The 18,818-nt window shown below is 36.7% G+C and overlaps 1 protein-coding gene across 1 annotated transcript in view; it reads right to left on the bottom strand.

The window, feature by feature from the left end:
• Positions 1-18,818, bottom strand: part of LOC149801800 (chondroitin sulfate synthase 1-like) — a 90,583-nt gene continuing 71,765 nt past the window's right edge. Inside the window, exon 2 of the mRNA XM_089956146.1 lies at positions 1-1,879. Coding sequence (XP_089812272.1) covers positions 362-1,879 — 1,518 coding nt within the window. The 3' untranslated portion in view covers positions 1-361. The remainder of the gene's footprint in view (positions 1,880-18,818) is intronic.

Here is an 18,818-nt window from a genome sequence, read left to right as displayed (position 1 = left end):
TTAACTTAAAAAATGAGTTTAATCAAAAAATAGTATGCAGAGTTAATTTAAGATGTGATCATGGACGTATGAAAGATAAGCACACAAATGCAAAAGAGACTACTAACGGAAAGCATCCACCAAGGAAGGCTTGACAAAAACCGAGACCACTGCCACCATCAACTGTGAAGTAATCCCTGAGCGATGCACAACAGCATAAGAAAGCTAAGCAAACATTTGAAATAGCTTTAGACAATGGTCCTTTCACTAAATATTCTACTACATTAAACATATGCCAGTTGGCTGTGTATAAGCAGAACCTTTTCAATGGGTACATTTACTGTCACTTACAATAAACTTAAATACTAGTTGACGGCGCATGTTAAGAAAGACTCTTTTTCTGTACTAATTCTGCCAGCTGTAACTGTGACCCCAGTGAGGATGCCTTGCTGCCCACACACATCTGAAACTGTGCTGGATCAAGTTTTACATCACAGTTTATGTGGTGGAATGCATGGACCATTCCCAGATCTACTGAACGGAAAATTGTCAAGTTACTGGCAACTATTTTGCTAAATAGATCCACGTCTTCTTTCCCCCAGCCCTGGATACTGATATCGAATCCTCCAACAGCATCCAGGTCACTCTGATACATGGCTGCGATACCGTATCCAAATTGTCGCCAATAACCCATCCTGGCTGATCTGTCGTTAATGTCAATGTCGCATTCGTTCATTGGTTTATCAGAGCATATAATACTGGGGTCGTACTGACTGAACACTACAGGAAAATATATTTGTGCACCTCGAATGGTGTTCAAACGAATGCGAGACAAGGAATCCATGTTAAACAAGATGTCTACATCTACAAAAAAGAGAAGATCGCTGGGTGAACATTGCTTTGCGCCGAGATCAAGAGCGCCAGCTCTGGCAAAAGGTCCTTTTGCTTCAATGACTTCAATAGATCTGCCACCATATTTTTTTTGATATTGTCCAACTACTTTGATAATCTCATCCACGTCTTCTTTGGGACAATTTTCAGTGAAAAGAACTAAATGAAGAACTGAAGGGTTATGGGGACTGAGACAGACATCCTCAAAATTTTTCATGAATCGTTTGAACTCAGTTTTTTTCCCTGATAAAGGCAGAATGAAATGAACGATTTCTGTCAGTTTTTTATCTAAGATATTGTGATTACCTATAAAATGCCGAAATATATTTGGGGAATGATGCATTTCACTGGAATTTGTCACCGAGGTAAAAGGACTTTCTATGGCTTCAATTTCAGTGAAAGGTTGCCGAAGATAAGAATGTCTCCTAACTGGTACAGTCATTCTTTTACCTTTGTGTTTTCTGTATGTTAATAAAACATCCAGGACATAGTCCGCTCCATAAGGAGAAGTTGTTCTTGTATATCCATACAAGATCTCTTTAAAGTCGATAGTCCTACCTTTCTGACGAGCATTTTTGTTAAATGAAGAAATTGTTTGTTCAATAGTCTCATCAAGAGCTATTTTCAAAGATGAATCAATACTTTTACGTGGATTTACCTTTGCATGTGATGAGATTGACCGAAAGAAATAATCCCATACTGGTAAATCTTCATCGAACACGGGAACGTAGTTTAACAATGATGGATGAACACTGTAATAATTCTTCTTTGTGGAAGGACTCCGTTCATTGAGAACCTGGTTCATGTCATCTATCTCCCGCTGCAGATAAATAATTTTCTGCCGTAGTTCCATTATGTGTGTAGATTTTATATAATTATACACACGATATTGATGGGTTGGAGTTTTGACAGGGTGCAATGTTATTGCCTTCAGGACTTCTTTATCTTTCAGTGCTGTCTCAAATGAACCTCGATAGTCTTTAAAGTTCTGAAAAAACAGGTGCTGCATCTGAAATTATATATAAAAAAAGCAATAAAAAATATAACCTGAAATTATATTTTAAAACAACAGGCACAAATAAATATAACCTAAGATGTTCATATCTCAATTTGTAAACGTCTTGGGTCATTCAAAATGAAGATAACTCTGGCTTTTTTCCCTACATCATCATTCCAAGAATAGACTTTCAGATGTAAAGAAACTACTGTTAATTGTAGCCTATCCTTATTTTAAAAAAACTGTATGTAGTTTCATCACAGTTAATCCTTGCATATTCATATGCATGTTGCCTTCTGACCTGAGATGTATTTATCAAGTCTGTGCACCAGAAAACAGATCGAAGTTCAATAAATCAAGTTTGATTTTTACGAAAAAAATCCAAGGAAAATATAAAACAATCTGCATTCAGCAAGTACTGTGGGTACAATGCTCCACGTCATCCATTCCACCCCTGTCCCTTTTTCTTACCATCTTATTATTACTTTTTCCATTCCTCGGCTCTTTTCAAGAGCACAATTAACAAAAAGCACTATGTACACTTTCTAAAAACCACAATTATATTACAAGGTTTGAATTCCCCTCCTTTACGGTGTAAGGGATGTAAAAATGGCCCAATGTACCTCACCTGCATAGCGCAAAATGTGATTATCTGACGCAACATTTTTAATCTTGGAAGCATCCTGTGATAATGTTCACACTGACAAGGCCTTTATATTGAAAAAGTTCATATAAAGACAATTTGACTCTGTATGTCAAGGATTTCACCGATTTTGTACCTTTAATTTTGTATCGATTTTTACGAATGCATAAACTTGCTTGGCACTATCTAGCCACCATTTTGCTGATATGCCCTCTCTCTCTCTCTCTCTCTCTCTCTCTCTCTCTCACACACACGCGCGCGCGCGCACACACATTTTACATTATTTCCAATAGTGTAGGACAATGTTCATGATACTAGAGTATTATAATGTACCTATGTATATGAACAAATCCATGTCAGGGTCAGATTAAAACCAGATCTCCATATTCCTATGAGGAAATCTGACGGACACCAATAAAAGTTCATGTTTTGGTGACCTCTGGAACTTCCATTCAACCTATTTTTAGTATCCTATCAGATAAAGTGAGAGAGTTATCGCTAATGATGACATGTTATCAATGGCTAAAAATGACATGTTATCAATGACACGTCACTTTCAGACATTTGAAAGTTGTGATTTGATTGGTTAACCACAAGGTCAGCAGAACATGGCCACTTATTGGTCTCCACCAGATCTCCACTTTGAACTGTTGAGGTCTAATTTTAATCAGGACACAGTAGAACCGATCTTAAGACCACCCCTTCTGCCTAAAAGCCAGTCAACCACCGTATAATCAATAAATCTGTGTGCTGCGAAAAATCTGGTCTTACATGAAAAGTTGGTCTTTCATAGCAGTTGTCTTGCAAGACAAGTTTCACTGTATATAGCCAGAGGACCGTGAGCAAGAATGGTTTAAAAATAGTGTTTAATCAGTGTATTGCATAACATTATTCCAGTTTTAACCTTATAATCCCAACTGTGTAAGAATAACCACAGAAATCTGTATAAAGAATGCTGGTGACAGAATTTTACATACATGTAAAGCAGGACGCAGCAAATTTATTTTTAAAAAAGCATTTGACTTGAGCTTCATCAAAAATTTGCAAAAAAGTAGTAAATGTAAATGAGGAGGTACAATAATAAAAACTATTAAATGTAAAACAATTTCCAAGTATCCAGACATCAGATAGTGAAAAACGTTCAATCACATGACCATGGAGCCATGTTGCAGTATTGTCCATTTACTTCTAATTGATTTGGAATTCTCTATCAAGGCAGTCCATTTTTAATGCTAACTCATTACAATCTAAGGAACGAGAATTTCTGTCTCATATATTATCAATTCTACTTCCAAAATCTATTTAAAATAAAGAAGAATAAATGTCCCCATCTATGGCAAGAATTGCATGGTGGCATAATTGGAGGTCTACATCTGCATTATTATTCAATAGGGGAGTCTAGGTAACTAAGTAGGTAGAGCATCAGACTCATGGTCCAAGGGTTGCAGGTTTGATACCTACCCACGCCAGCCCAGGTAGGATGCCTAATCGTGCCTTTGGGAAAGACATCGAGCCTGCATTTCCTTGGCATGATGTAATTAAGCAGATAATGTTACAAACTGTGTTTAATACCCCCATGATTACTGAAAATGCAACATATATCTTCAATATATTTGTGGTTATACTGTTTAGCAATCACTGAAAATAATTGCCCTGAATATAAAATGACCTAGATATAACGTAACTAGGCTGACAATTTCATAATTCAGTGAGCTTGTACAAACCTATTATCACTTTACTCAAATTTCCTTGGCACTAAATAACCTACTTGTGTTGGTGTGCTATAAAGCACCCACCCACCCCAAACCAAACCTGGTCTTAACTGAATGGATGATCTATGTACATGTATTTAATTTGAAGCTGAGAATGACCTTTACGATCAATGATAAAATGATATTAAATTTGACTACATGATAAAAAGAACATAATTCAGGTTTAACAAAACAGAACTCCAACTTTTACCCATCTGTTCAAACGCGAGCGAAATGGTCAATGAAAAACGACGTTTCTAACACAACTAGGCCTCAGGCTAAAATAAAATCTCTTGGATGGTGATTTGTTTGGATGTATTCAAAAGTAGCCCCCAAAACAAGTTTCCTACTCGCATTTACGGCGAAAATGACAAAAATCTCCAGGGGTTAATGAGTTAGAAGTGCCAATAACGCAACGTATCAGTATTATAACTGCCACGGATGCCTGAAGCACTTCAATATTGACTTCTGACACTAAAATGAATGCTGTTTGAAAATAATTTGCCATCCCCTGCATCCTTTAAAATGATGCTCAAAATGAAGCAATCCTGCTCAAACTTTTCTCTTAATAAAATGAAATGGTTGGAGTTTGTAATACAGCAAACCATTTTCTAACATCTTCAGTCAGTAGATAAGACTAATTATCAATACAAAATTTAACCGTGCATTTTTGTATATCGTATAGACTGGCTTACAAGTCGATTTCAACTGGAAACTGCCCAAACCCAGATCTGCCATTGCATAATGCACCAGCAGATCTGGTTCCGTGCAGTTTCTCAGAAGTAATCAGTAGAACAAACAACAAAGACCCTGATCTGCAGGCACATTATGCTATGCAGATCAGGATCTTTGTTGTTTGCAGTTTAACTCAACTTACAAGTGAATACAATGAGTAAAATACTTTATGTCTGTTGCAACCAAATGCAGGGTTGGAGATGCAGAATATGCCAGATGCGCTCTCCTGCATGTTGTAAAAGGCAGCTACTTGAATCAGGAGCTGTGGTGGTGCCTTTTTTCTTCGTGTGCCAGACTTGCAACCGAACGGGTGCAGGTTCGAATCCTACCACTGGATCGGGTTTTCTTGGCTAATGAGATGTATTCTTGGGCAAGGCACTTTACTCAAACTGCCTTAGCACTAAATAACATACTTGTGTTATTGTGCTGTAAAACACAGAACACCAAGCAAATCAAGTCTGTTCTGTCAGATCAATATATTATGAACGGCACTTTCAGACATTTGAAAGTTGTGATTTGATTGGTTAACCACAATTGGTTGATTTAAAGTTCATTCTTTGATACAAATAGTCAATGAATTTGTATCTTTTTTGGTGGGGGAGGGGTTTACCAATTTTCAACAATGAACCATATAAGAAAATGTGCAGGACACCTTGCACTATCCACAAAATGAAGTATCCTTTACCGTGTCATATTTTGTCAAACCACAAAAAAGTTATATCCATGAAAAATCAAAGTAAGGTCTACAAGAAGGCTGTTATGTATTGATCGACAACAAAAACTGATTAAAAAAAACGAAGGTGCTACTGTTGTAACTTAAGTTTTGATTGGATGAAATGTAAATCAGATCATTCTGTAACTTACGCTTTGATTGGATGAAATGTAATTGCCTTCAGGTTATTATGCAACTTGAGCCCTTCTGGGAAAATGTAGGATTCCAAATAAAGAGACCAACATACAGAAAGTAAACCAGACAGCCTAATGAAAACATTACATGTTTTTTTTTTAAATGGGCAGACGGAATGTTGATCTAATTTCACAATAAACTGAGTTACAATTATCTAAACCAATTCTGCCCACTTTCCATATCCCCAAAAAAAAATAGTGGGAGAAGATCTTTTAATTTAGCTGCAAATGAAAAGGTGAGGACAACAAAAATGATAATGTGCAGTCCCAGCTGAGAAAAGATTGGTTAAACTTAGAATGCACTGCATGAAAAGACTGTAATTATGGGGCCAAGTAAGGGTCTAAGGAAATAATTAATGTAAACAGGCCAGGTAATTATGGTTCTGATATGGGACGCTGAATTAATTCTGACTGCTTAACCACGCAATTGGACCCTTTTACAGCCACAAACCCATGTAACTTGTAAATCCCAGATATTCAAGGGCTTGTAATTTACATTATATGATTGGCAGGTGAAAAGACATCTGTATCAAAGAAAAACATCTAGTTCCCTCATTAGCATTTTTTTCGGTAAAGTTAACGTATAAACTCGTTTATAAGACGAATCCAATTTTAAATTGCATAGACCCAGATCTCCTGTTGCATAAAGTGTCAACAAACGTGGATATATGCAGTTTGTTAGGAGTAATCAGTAGATCATACAATCGAGACTATAATCTGCAGGTGCATTCTGTTATGACAAATAACGGTCTTTGCTGATTGCAGATTAACTCGACTTTTAAGCGAGTACAAACAGTACTAACTTGCCTTTAGCGACAACTGCATTAAATTGGTCAACTTTTAGATGATAATGATGAAGGACGTAAATTGTACTTTTCATAATTTCACAATACATGTAGTCCTAAAAACAATATTTTCCATGTCTGTCTATTTTAGAAGAAAAAGAAATGTGGAATGCAGATGCAAAATAAGAAACCCCTACTGAGTTAGGACAAACCGTCTATTCTAATGCCAGACTACTGAACTCTGTTACTTTAGCTTGGGCAAATTCCAAACACAATATGAATGACATCATTCTAAGAAACAAAAATTTGACAAGAATGGTAATGAAAATTGTAGAATGATTGTTTTTTCATTTTCGGAATAAATCCTTTTCACAAAAAGTAAATGGGACCCATAATGGCCGAGTTGTCCAAGACGCTCACCTTTACAGATCACTGACATCTCACCTTTATCCACGTGGGTTCAAGTCTCAGACTCAGCCAACATGTGTAAGTGAGAAAGCTTGCCTGTAGCTTCCTGTGTGTCAATGATTCTTCCTGGGGTTCTCCCAGGTTATTCCTCCATGAAATATACTGGCTGTCGTGTATAGCCTATCATGTGCTGAAAAATGGCATTAAACCCAAAACAAACAGCAACAACAATAAAAAAGTAACTGGATGCTATTACAGAGTCCTAATATATATTTCGGTACAGATGCCCCTCGTATGAGAACATTCTTTCGGTGATAAAATGGTGACCCTATAAGTGCAGTGACCATTCTAGTAAAGTCATTCCCCTCTTATTCGGCCATTCTTTCAGGCATAAAAAGGTGACACTATCCATGCAAGAGGAGTGACCATTTCAAGTACAGTTATTCCCTTTTACGGTGCTATCCCTTCTGGGATAAAAAAGGCGATCCTTTAAGTGGGATGACTATTTCATGTATAGTTATCCTTCTCAAACTGGGCCATTCATTATGTTATAAAACTGTGTCCCTCTATGTAGGATGACTACTTAAGAGGAAGGCTACATGATAACACGGCTGCTACGTAGACCCAAATCTGCTGGCATATTATGCAATAACAGATCTGGGTCTGGGAAGTTTGCAGCTGGAGTCCATTTATGAGTATATATGGTTACTTTGCGGACTTTTCTGTATAATTCTAAGAACACCAATCCATACTTCGATGAAACATCTCAACTTGAACAGTGTAGTGAATTCGTGTAAAATGTCTGAACGTTATTATTTCCAAAGAATAACATAAAGTGAAAAGTGAAACCTTTTTTTATCACCTCGTAAAACTAATATACAATATGCAAATTAAACTTGTTGCAAAATTTTGAGTTGAGTATTTAATCAATTTGCTATGTTTTATACAAGAGAAATAAACTTAGATTTATGTACAACTGTTTTATATAGTCTGTAAACCAACAGCTTGATTCAAGTAGGGCATTCGTCTTAAGCCATTTGCAAATTGTCATTCTCCATCTTTTCTGCATTGATATTCATGGGATTTCATCAGTGCTCTCCACGAATAAAACAAGTCTTTTTTCATGCCGGTATCCTATAATTTTTCGGGATGGAAAAAGTATGTTTACACTCAGCTGTTGTGAGTTCGTTGATGTGGAAAGAATCACCCCCATTCTTCATTACAGACATGCAAAAAGAGGATAGCTAAGAAGTAATTCTTTCTGACTGCTCCCAAAATTTTGAATACTTCTGATAGGCGATACGAATAATATCTTGTGTATACTGCCTTCAAATCCACATAACTGTACTTTTATTTTTGAGAATGTGTAAAGTTAAAAATATTGTCTGCGGAATGGAAACATGTGGAATCAGTCCTAATTTAAACCAAAGTACACCATACAATGGAATCCATCAACAGAAACCACAGGAAACCTGTCTTTCTGAGCTATGCGGTTCTTTGATACATCCTTTTGTGGCATTTTAAAAGTACGATGGAACCTGTCTTGAAAGAAGACCACCACTTCTGCCAAAACAAAATCGTCTCTCATAACACTATATATTTCAATAAATCTGTACATGGAGAACCTGGTCTCTCAAGACAGGTGGTCTCTCATAGCAGTGGTCTCTAAGGCAGGTTTTACAGTACCGGATAAAAAAATCCTTTTGTGGTCTCTTATGCCAGGTGGTCTTTCTATGAGATGCCTTTTTAAAACAGGCCTGCTTGCATTGGTCTAATATCAGACTTCAATAAATTGTATGGTTACCTCACATTGTGACACTGTTCAGTCTTTCATGCTGTTGCAGTATTAAAACTGTCCAACATTTATTTACTAAAAGGTCTGAAATCTAATCGACAGAAAAGAAAAGAAAAAAGAAAAATATTAATTTAGTTAGATGCACTGGCGCCAAATACTTAATTATTCAAGAGAATTCACAAAAAGCTGCGCTTTCTAGCCCATCCCGCTGAAGATTTTCTTTCTATTTCTTTCCTGTCAGTATATGTATACATTTAATTTAAAATCTTTCAACTGATGCTATCTCTTGCAACTATAATTATTTTCACATTATCTATGGTAAATCTAGAAAATAATGAGATCATGTGATACCAAAATCAATGTAAAAAAAAATAGTCCTTGAGTCACAATCTTGTATTGTGTTCTATCCCCCGACGCATTGTCGACGATACAGCAGTTTTAGTCCAAGTTCAATGCCAAACCTGACAATTTTTCTTTATTCTCATTTACTGTCAATGTGGAAGCCACATTATTTTTGGTAATTAATTTTATTTTTGGTAATTAATTTTATTTTCGATTGATGCCATTCTGCGTTCGCCATAACTAACAAAGCAACAAGGTGCTGCAACTTAAACAATATATATGTAGATTTATCAGTAAATAATGTGTCCACAGATGCATCTATTTTCAATTAAACATTGCTGACAATGATCTGTCGGTGTGCGTCTGGAGATGTGATTGTTTTCAACGAAACATTGCTGACCCAAATCTGTCAGTATATAATGTGTCTGCAGATATGACCTTTCAATTACTATAGTCCATGATCTGTTAATGTGTCCACATACCGTATGTACTCATTTATAAGCCGAGTCAAACTGCAAACAACAAAGATCCTGATATGCTGTAGCATAATGTGCCTGCAGATCATGGTCTATCTTGTTTGTTCTACTAATAACTCCTAACAAACTACACAGTCTAATATCTGCCAGCGTAATAACTCCTAGCAAACTGCACAGACCAGTATCTGCCTGCGCATTATGCGACGGCAGATATGGGTCTTTGAAGTTTGCAGTTGGGCTCATCTTATAGGCGAACATATATGGTATTTAACTGGTTATAATCAAATACTGTAGATCATGATCTATCAATATGTGTCCACAGATGTCACTGTTTTCAATTAAAAAATTTGTAGACCCCAATCTGTCACAATAAAATACCCCCATGTTGTCAACGCAGCATTGTAGAAGACCCGAATCCATCAGCATAATGTGCCGACAAAGATGGCCGTTTTTAATCAAACAATGTCGACCTATATCTCTTGCCACATTAAAAAAAGATCTGGGTCAGTACATTTTCTAATTTGTTGTGCATTATAAACAGGAATATATGGTATTAAAAGGGACTACTGGCATTCAGTATGGTGTTTTCTTTCCCCTAAAATCAATTTCAGCATGTTCTTCTTGAAAAATTCATGGTTTTATTGGTATAACATCTTCCTAGACAAATCAATAAACTTAATGAAATACACTGAAAAGAGGCACACAAAAAAAAAACATAAATTATCTTCATGCATATATTTTCATTTTCATGGTTGTTTTTTTTTCCTTCAAAGAAAGAAGTTGTATTTTGATCAAGGCTTGCATATTTCAAACGGGCAAATGAACCTTTTCATCATCAAAGGAATCAATGTTCTTTGGAACTTCAGAATAACTTTTTATATCAGCAATGAAATCCATGAAAGGTGGCAGCCAATGAAAAAAAATTTTTTTTTTTACAGTACTTGATAGGGTAAAGAAAGAGCTTAGGCAATAGAAGGGAAATTACATCACTAGATACAATAAGGAAAGAGCTTAGGCAGTAGAGGTGAAATTACAGCACTGGATACAATAAGGAAACAGCTTAGGCAGCAGACAGGAAATTACAGCACAAAATAAAATAAGGAAACATCTTAGGCAGTACAGGGGAAATTACAGCACTAGATAAAATAAGTCAAGAGCTTAGGCAGTAGAGAGGAAATTACAGCGCTTGATAAAATAAAGGAATAGCTCAGCTCGTAGATAGGAAATTACAGCACAAGATAAAATAGGGAAACATCTTAGGCAGTAGACAGGAAATTACAGCACAAGATAAAATAAAGGAATAGGTCAGGCAGCAGAGGGAAAACAAGGAGCTTAGGCAGTAGAGTGGAAATAACATTTTGAAGCATATTTGTTCCGATAAACTTGCAATGTTATTTCCAAATGATATGCCAGCTGGAAATGTATTTTACAATACCGGTGAGCTCTTGCACTTAAATTTGTATAATACTGCAAGAAAATAGCTTTCTATTTCCTTTACAATTCATAATACCTATAACGCAAGAAAGTTATAAATCAGGATTACAGTAATTATTCAACTGGTAATTAAGCTCTGCTCACTTTATTTTCAGTGCACCCAGGGACTCTTACACATAAAATCCTGTTCTTTTACATCTTTAAATTAAACAGATCAATCCATGCTGACTGTTCAATATATCCTTTCCATAACATTTGTCCTAATCACCGACACATTTTACTGATTCAAATAAATTCTCTGAACTCCAAGAAGATATTATAATACATAATTGACAGCAAAATGAAAGGAAAAACTGTCTGCTACCGTTGATATCAGCATTCTGTCTGTTGATTTTGCCTCTGTATGTGTTGCCAAATTTGTGAATTATGAAAGACTTATATTACAACCTACAACCAACCACAGAGGTAAATTTGTCTTGACTAAGCTGAAGAAGTATGGAATATATATATATATATATATATATATATATATATATATATATATATATATATATATAGGTAAATTTGTCTTGACTAAGCTGAAGAAGTATGGAATATATATATATATATATATATATATATATATATATATATATATATATATATATATATATATATATATATATATTCCATACTTCTTCAGCTTAGTCAAGACAAATTTATTTATTTTAAAAGTATTTTCTACTTTTTGTAGTTACCACCTACCATCAGTGGAATGATATTAAAGGGAGATAAATATCAAGTCCATATATATATATATATATATATATATATATATATATATATATATATATATATATATATATATATATATATATATATATATATATATATATATATATGCATGCACACACGTTTGGCCCAAGCAAATGAATGAACCATAACCAATCAATCAACTAAATCTTGATAGAAAAACTGGTTAAAAATCGAGATCAGTAATATTACTGCTCAGCATTTGATAATGAAAGCATTGAGAATATCGATGTCTTGGGGGCTTCAGGCGATACCAATCTGTATAAAATCATATGGAAGAGCATAACTCCAGACATACTTCTATTCACGGTCCTTGTTACTATTGCAAACATACTGCTGTAAATAATCTGGACAATATTTCTTAACGTTTCTTTTCTTTATATGTCACAAGAGAACTATTAGTAACATTTGAAACATTATTTGATGAATTTATGATTTCTTGTGGAGATTTATTTTAAAAGTATTTTCTACTTTTTTGTAGTTACCACCTACCATCAGTGGAATGATATCAAAGGGAGATAAATATCAAATCCAATCATTTATATAAATTTGCATAACCTCCCTTGACAAATACAACTAACTTGAAAGGTATTGTGTAAGACCATCAAGTTTGTTTCTATTATTAGTAATAAAAACTATATTTGGTAAAATAGGATGGACAATGTGCCATAGGTATGGAGGGATTTAAATCCTACAAGCAAAGAAAAGTATTGAGCCCACATGCAGTTGCAGCTGCCTGCCAACATAACATAACCCCAAGTAAAAATGAAATGCAATTCTTAAGAGAATGGTTCTATGGGAATAAAAATGGTTTGCCTGCAACTCACTGTACTATAATCACTCTCATTACATGCAGCTTCATCCTCGTATATATTATGCACAGGATTAAACCAGTGGTACAAAGATCTATTGAAATAATAATAATAATAATAATAATAATAATAATAATGTGTTCTACTTTTTGACTCCATGGCCCAGGGCATTCCAAAAGCACGTGTAGGCAGGTAATTTACTCATCTAAATCTGCCTGAGCTACTGTTACTTTTTTGCTGCCTCCTGTGCCTTTCTTGGGGAGCACCCTCAATCCCATGTTGCTTTAAAATCCTTACCTACTTCCAATTTTATGGAGTGCTGTTATAGCCCTATCAAGGGAAATAACATAGGGCACAGCTGCAGTAAAAGGGAAAATGGTGAATTTACAAATTTATAATTATCTGTGTATTCCCTAGGGGTGCAGTTGTTGTTGTTGTTGTTATAGGGTTTAACGCCATTTTTCAGCATAAGATAGGCTATACATGGCGGCCAGTATTAATGGTGGAGGAAGAACCCTGGAAAACCCCGGAAAGAACCACCGACCCTCGAGAAGCTACTGGCAAGCTTTCTCACATATCCACATTGGTCGAGCCCGAGACTCGAACCCACGCAGACAGAGGTGAGATGGCAGTGATCCGTGACGGACAGCGCTTTAGACCACTCGGCCACTCGGCCCCCCCCCCAAAGGGTGCAAGACTGAGTAAAAGAATTCCCTTGGTGACAGAACAGGGAGTCAGACTCTGCAACAACAAAAAATTGTATCAAAACTGGGGGGGGGGTCCCAATGAAAAACATTTGGGATCTCTGAAGCACAACATAGAAACACTGACTATAGTGAAGTGAAGAAAAAGTCGATTAAATGTTGTAATGGAAACAAACTGTAACCATAGGTTACCCTACATTATGACCCATGGGTAAAAGTAGTACTAACTGATCAGGATTATATAATGGTCTTATAATTCCATATATAAAATAATTCAGGTGAGGGGTTTAGAAATACAAGTGATAGAATTTTGTTTTTATCATAGCTTGTAACCAATACAATATTTGACCCCATGGCTGTACCCCCCGTATAAAACCCAGAATAATGTTTGACCCAATGGCCATACCCTAGGATAGAACCCAGAAGCAGTAGTAAGAGAAGGGGAGTGTATGGCCATGCCATGTTATATACCAAATGTGAAGTGAACCAAGTTCCTAACCACATGTGCTGGAAGAAACTTGTTTTAAAAAATACCAAAATGGCTGTTCCCAATATAATTCGTAATCCCATCACCCCACTGAGGACAGGAATGGTACTGACAAAATAGTACATATGGCCATGCATAATTCAAAACAGGAAGAAAATTCATGAAAAAATTGATGGAATGATAATGGATTTTTTTGTACAAAAAGTGTCCACATATAATTCTTGACCCCTGGCCCCACACAGGGGAAATATCTCCTGAGAGAAGGGGAGTATGTGATGTTTATTCCAAATATGAAGTGAATCGGAACGGGTCAAAGGGCTAGAAGTACTAAAAAAATTACCCAAAGCTGTCAATAGACACACACACACACACACAGGCAATCCAAACAATATAGGCACCCGTTTATAGTAATTATCTTGTCATCACATTACGAGTAGGTATACTGTATCCACATTAATAGCATCACCGATGACGTTCTCTTGTAAAATTTAACGTACCTGATTTAACATAGCATATGATATCAATATAATGCATGTGACATAATATGCTTTGCAGGAAGATAATAAAATGAAGACATGTGTTGGAACTAAAATTTAGGTTCAATTTCCATATTATTTCTAAATTTACTGCCGGAGTAACGATCATTTATGCCTTGCAATCATATGTGAGAAAGTGCATAAACTAAGATATTAATTATTTACAATAATTATTTTGTACCCAGTTTTATGAATTTAACAGCCGCACAATCCTGTTTATCACTCGTTTTTCACCAGAATTAAACATCGTGGGAGGTACTCTACTCATTCTTCTTATTAACCCATAATTCATGCAAGCCAAATTATCATCATCATCATCATCATCATCATGTCTAGAGATAAAAATTCTCACAAATATCCACATTTGTGATGTTCCCGCCCTATCTATGGAGGGGTATGACAGTGTCTTACCCATGTCCATCCTGTCGTGTTCAGTCCTGGCCACACTGGGTTATGGCCCCCGTCTGACTTGGAACTATGCCTATAATGGCAAAATAATGGCTGGGGCATCTGATATGTATGAACACATCTCTAGTTTACTCCCCACCCCGTCTACACCCCATCCACTGGCTGCATTAACTGCCAACTACTAATCCTACTGAAACAACCAAACTATGATCATGTAGATGCAGTTCAGGTTACAAGGAAGAGTCAATAAGAACTTTGACCCCAACATCTGACCGCTTGTGTGCTGCATCCAGAATCCAAAACCATCATTGTCATCCACTCATCTACTTCAAACATAATACCAAATAAGGTCACCCTCCCTCGCCTGGTTTTCATGGAGTTCAGGTTAGTAAGAAAGCAGTGATGGATAAAATTATGTATTTTTGTCACAAAGCAGGCTTTCAAATTTATCTTTAAAAAAATAATATGACTATATACAAGTTCTGTATAACAATGAACGATGACAATTTATTAATATTACAGTTACTAACTACTTAGGCTTACACGCTCCGTGGGATTCATATTCCATACCAATTCAATAATTTACAAATATATGCCATACTACAGAAGCATTTGTCACGTGTGCCACACTACCATATATACTCACTTACAAGTGTCGGTTCCAGCTTGGGTTAATTTATAAGTGAGTAATAATGGCAGTCAAAGTGTGTGTGTCTGTGTGATTTGGATTTTTAACGTAGCTTTAACAATTTTTCAGTCATACTGCTACGATGTCTGCAGTGTGACAGTTTATAGTGATGTCTAGCACTGGGGCATCATGCCGCAGACATATAGCATGATGTCCCACCCAGTCACATTATCCTGACACCAGGCCGACCAGTCCTAACACTAACCTCTTAATGCTGAGCGACAAGCGAGGCAGCTGTTAGTGCCATTTTTGTAAGTCTTTGGTATGACTCGGCTGGGGATCGAACCCACAACCTTCCGCTTCCGAGGCGGACGCTCTAACCACTAGGCCACCGGAGCGGTGGCAGTCAAAGAGTCTGTAAGCCAGTGGTAACTGTAATGGTTTATATTAAGCAGGAGGTTGGACATTTAAAGTGCAGCAGCAAATCACCACTAACCAGGACATAACATATCTTATGGTCACATGAAGTTAAGTTCCCTCGTATGTACAGGTAGAGGGGACACTTCTGAAGCTCCCATTTAGAAAATATAGTAACTCCTCAATCCCTAACATTAGTTAACCGAAAGAAAAACTTTAATTACAGCAAAAAGTCAATTTTTGTAAATTAGTGCATTTCAAATGAAACTTGAAATATAAAGTTTGATCCAGGTCAAAAAGGACGACTTACCTCTGCAGCACAGTTCATTTTGAGTGGAGCTAAGTTACTTTATTAACAATAGCTATATTATATCATGAAAATGGGAGTTAAGTGCCTTTTCCCAAATACACTCAATGACGATCAATGACGACCTGGTACTGAACCAGAAACCCTTGGATTATGAGTCCAATAATTTATCAACCGAGCTACCACAGCTCCTAACCGAAATAAAGATGAGGTGTATTAAATTAGGGTTGTCGTACGTCATCTTTTCCAGGATATGTCCAACTTATCAGTCATTTAAATCTCTACAGATAATGTTCAAGTCTCGAGCCTGGTCAATGTAGGTACATGAGAAAGCTACCCAGTAGATTCCAGTGGGTCTTCCTGGGTTCGTTCTCCATGTATGGCCTATCTTGTGTTGAAAAATGGCATTTAAACCCAATAACAACTACTATACAAATACTGATACAGATATATCCACTCACCAGTGTCCTCTTTTTTGAAAGTTCAAATATGGTAACCCTAATACATTGGATATAGTGGGGTTTTCATGTTAAAAATGCAGACATGGTCAAATTCTACAGAATAGAACGAGCTGTCTCAGTGAGGTTACAATATTGAATTTGTTATGGATAGCACTGATGAACTGGCATAATTATGCAATGTGTGTACATAAATGTCATGAACCAGAATTCTTAGTGAGCCCATTTTTCCAGTGTACGCACACACACACACACACACATTCTCTCTCTCTCTCTCTCTCTCTCTCTCTCTCCTCCATGTGATATTATAATGAAGTGTTGACTATCCCTACATAAGTGTCGATAAAGTGCAATCATGACGTCATGCTTAGGTCATAGTATCAACAGTGAATGTCCATGTATGCATATAGTCATAACTATAAAATTCCAATCCCATTACAGCAATAATATTTATTAAACATTAGGTACGGATAGGTCATAAGTACAGAGACAAACAATCCCTTAGTTTTGGTGAACAGAATAAGCACAATGGCAAATGGTCATATAATTTTGGAAAAATCTGATACCTAAAAATGTAAAATCCATGTCAGCCAAAGCACAACCTTGCTGGTCAACGTTCTGCTTGGTTGGTATGGTAGTTAGTTGAGCTGTGTTAATGTTCTCACAATTAGATCTTTCAGTGCATGGGAACACTGAACAATGGTCACACAGACTGATTACTTTACCAAATAGGGATTGAGTTAGGATCACTTGGGGGTCAAACATCAGGCCACTGCTATCAGCTGTCTGGACCTTTGTTGCCTTATATACTCACTTATAAGATGAGTCCTGCTGCACACTGCATAGACCCAGATCTGCCATCGCATAATGCGCTGGCAGATTAGGTACGTGCAGTTTGTTAGGCACAATCAGAAGAACAAACAAGATAGACCCTGATAAACCGACACATTGTGCGATGGCAGATCAGGGTCTATCTTGTTTGCAGCTTGACTCAACTTGTATGCGAATATATACAGTAACTGCTTCTGCAGACTAACCTTTAGAAAACACAAGGATGTATCCTACATGCACAGCACAATGACTGAACCTGCAGATAAGAGTTAGTTCCATTACTATAGATACATAGACTGAGTGTGTATTGTTGTTTTTGTTATAGGGTTTAACGCCATTTTTCAGCACAAGATAGGCTATACGTGGCGGCCAGTATTAATGGTGGAGAAAGAACCCGAGAAAACCCCAGAAAGAACCACCGACCCACGAGAAGCTACCGGCAAGCTTTCTCACATATCCACATTGGCCAAGCCCGAGACTCGAACCCAAGCAGACAGAGGTGAGATGGCAGTGATCCGTGACGGACAGCGCTTTAGACCACTCGGGGCCCCAAGTGTGTGTGTGTGTGTGTGTGTGTGTGTTTGTGTGTGATTTGGTTTTTTTAAGTAAGTAAATAAATATGCAGAAATGACTGATTACATGTAATAGGTAGGTAGGTATTTCCACAGGACTCTGACGCTTTTATCAATAGAGTAAAATGAAATCTCGGACCACACGAAATGACATTATCGGTACCAAATCGGACATGAAATCACCTTATTGGTACCATAAATTAACACTGTTAATTTATGGTACCGATAAGGTGATTTCGTGTTGTCAGAGATTTCATCGTACTATATTGGTAAAAGGTCAGACTCCTGTGGGCATTTCATGGCACATAACTTATGTACACTAATGTAGGCTAACTGGGGTAATATATTTATGGACCATCAAAGTCTACAATGAAAAGAAATTTTCCAGCATATGTTAATTTAGTAAGGGGTTAAATTGGTGGCTGAGGTAATTTGAGATTCACCATAAAGTCACTACCACCGGACCAATTACACCGAGTTGTCTGGGGATCATATTAACCTCATTCATGGGTCAATGTCTGCAGTAGCCGTTTGCGGTAAGTAAGTTACAACGGCGAAAGCACGTCTGCACTCAATGATCTATGTGTAAAAAGAACTTGCGTATAGCCCAACATCATCGTACACTACTGTACCGACTTGGATCTAATAGCACGTAATGTACCGGTTGATTATAGACTGGTCAGACAGCATGGTGAACAGAATAGACCACGGGCAGTGTGTGAAC

Source organism: Sinohyriopsis cumingii, chromosome 4 (genome assembly GCF_028554795.1).
Source record: "Sinohyriopsis cumingii isolate HCF-2022 chromosome 4, ASM2855479v2, whole genome shotgun sequence".
NCBI classification, from domain to species: domain Eukaryota; kingdom Metazoa; phylum Mollusca; class Bivalvia; order Unionida; family Unionidae; genus Sinohyriopsis; species Sinohyriopsis cumingii.
Note: the sequence above shows the minus strand (reverse complement) of the source record. Positions and strands in the feature narration are given on the sequence as shown.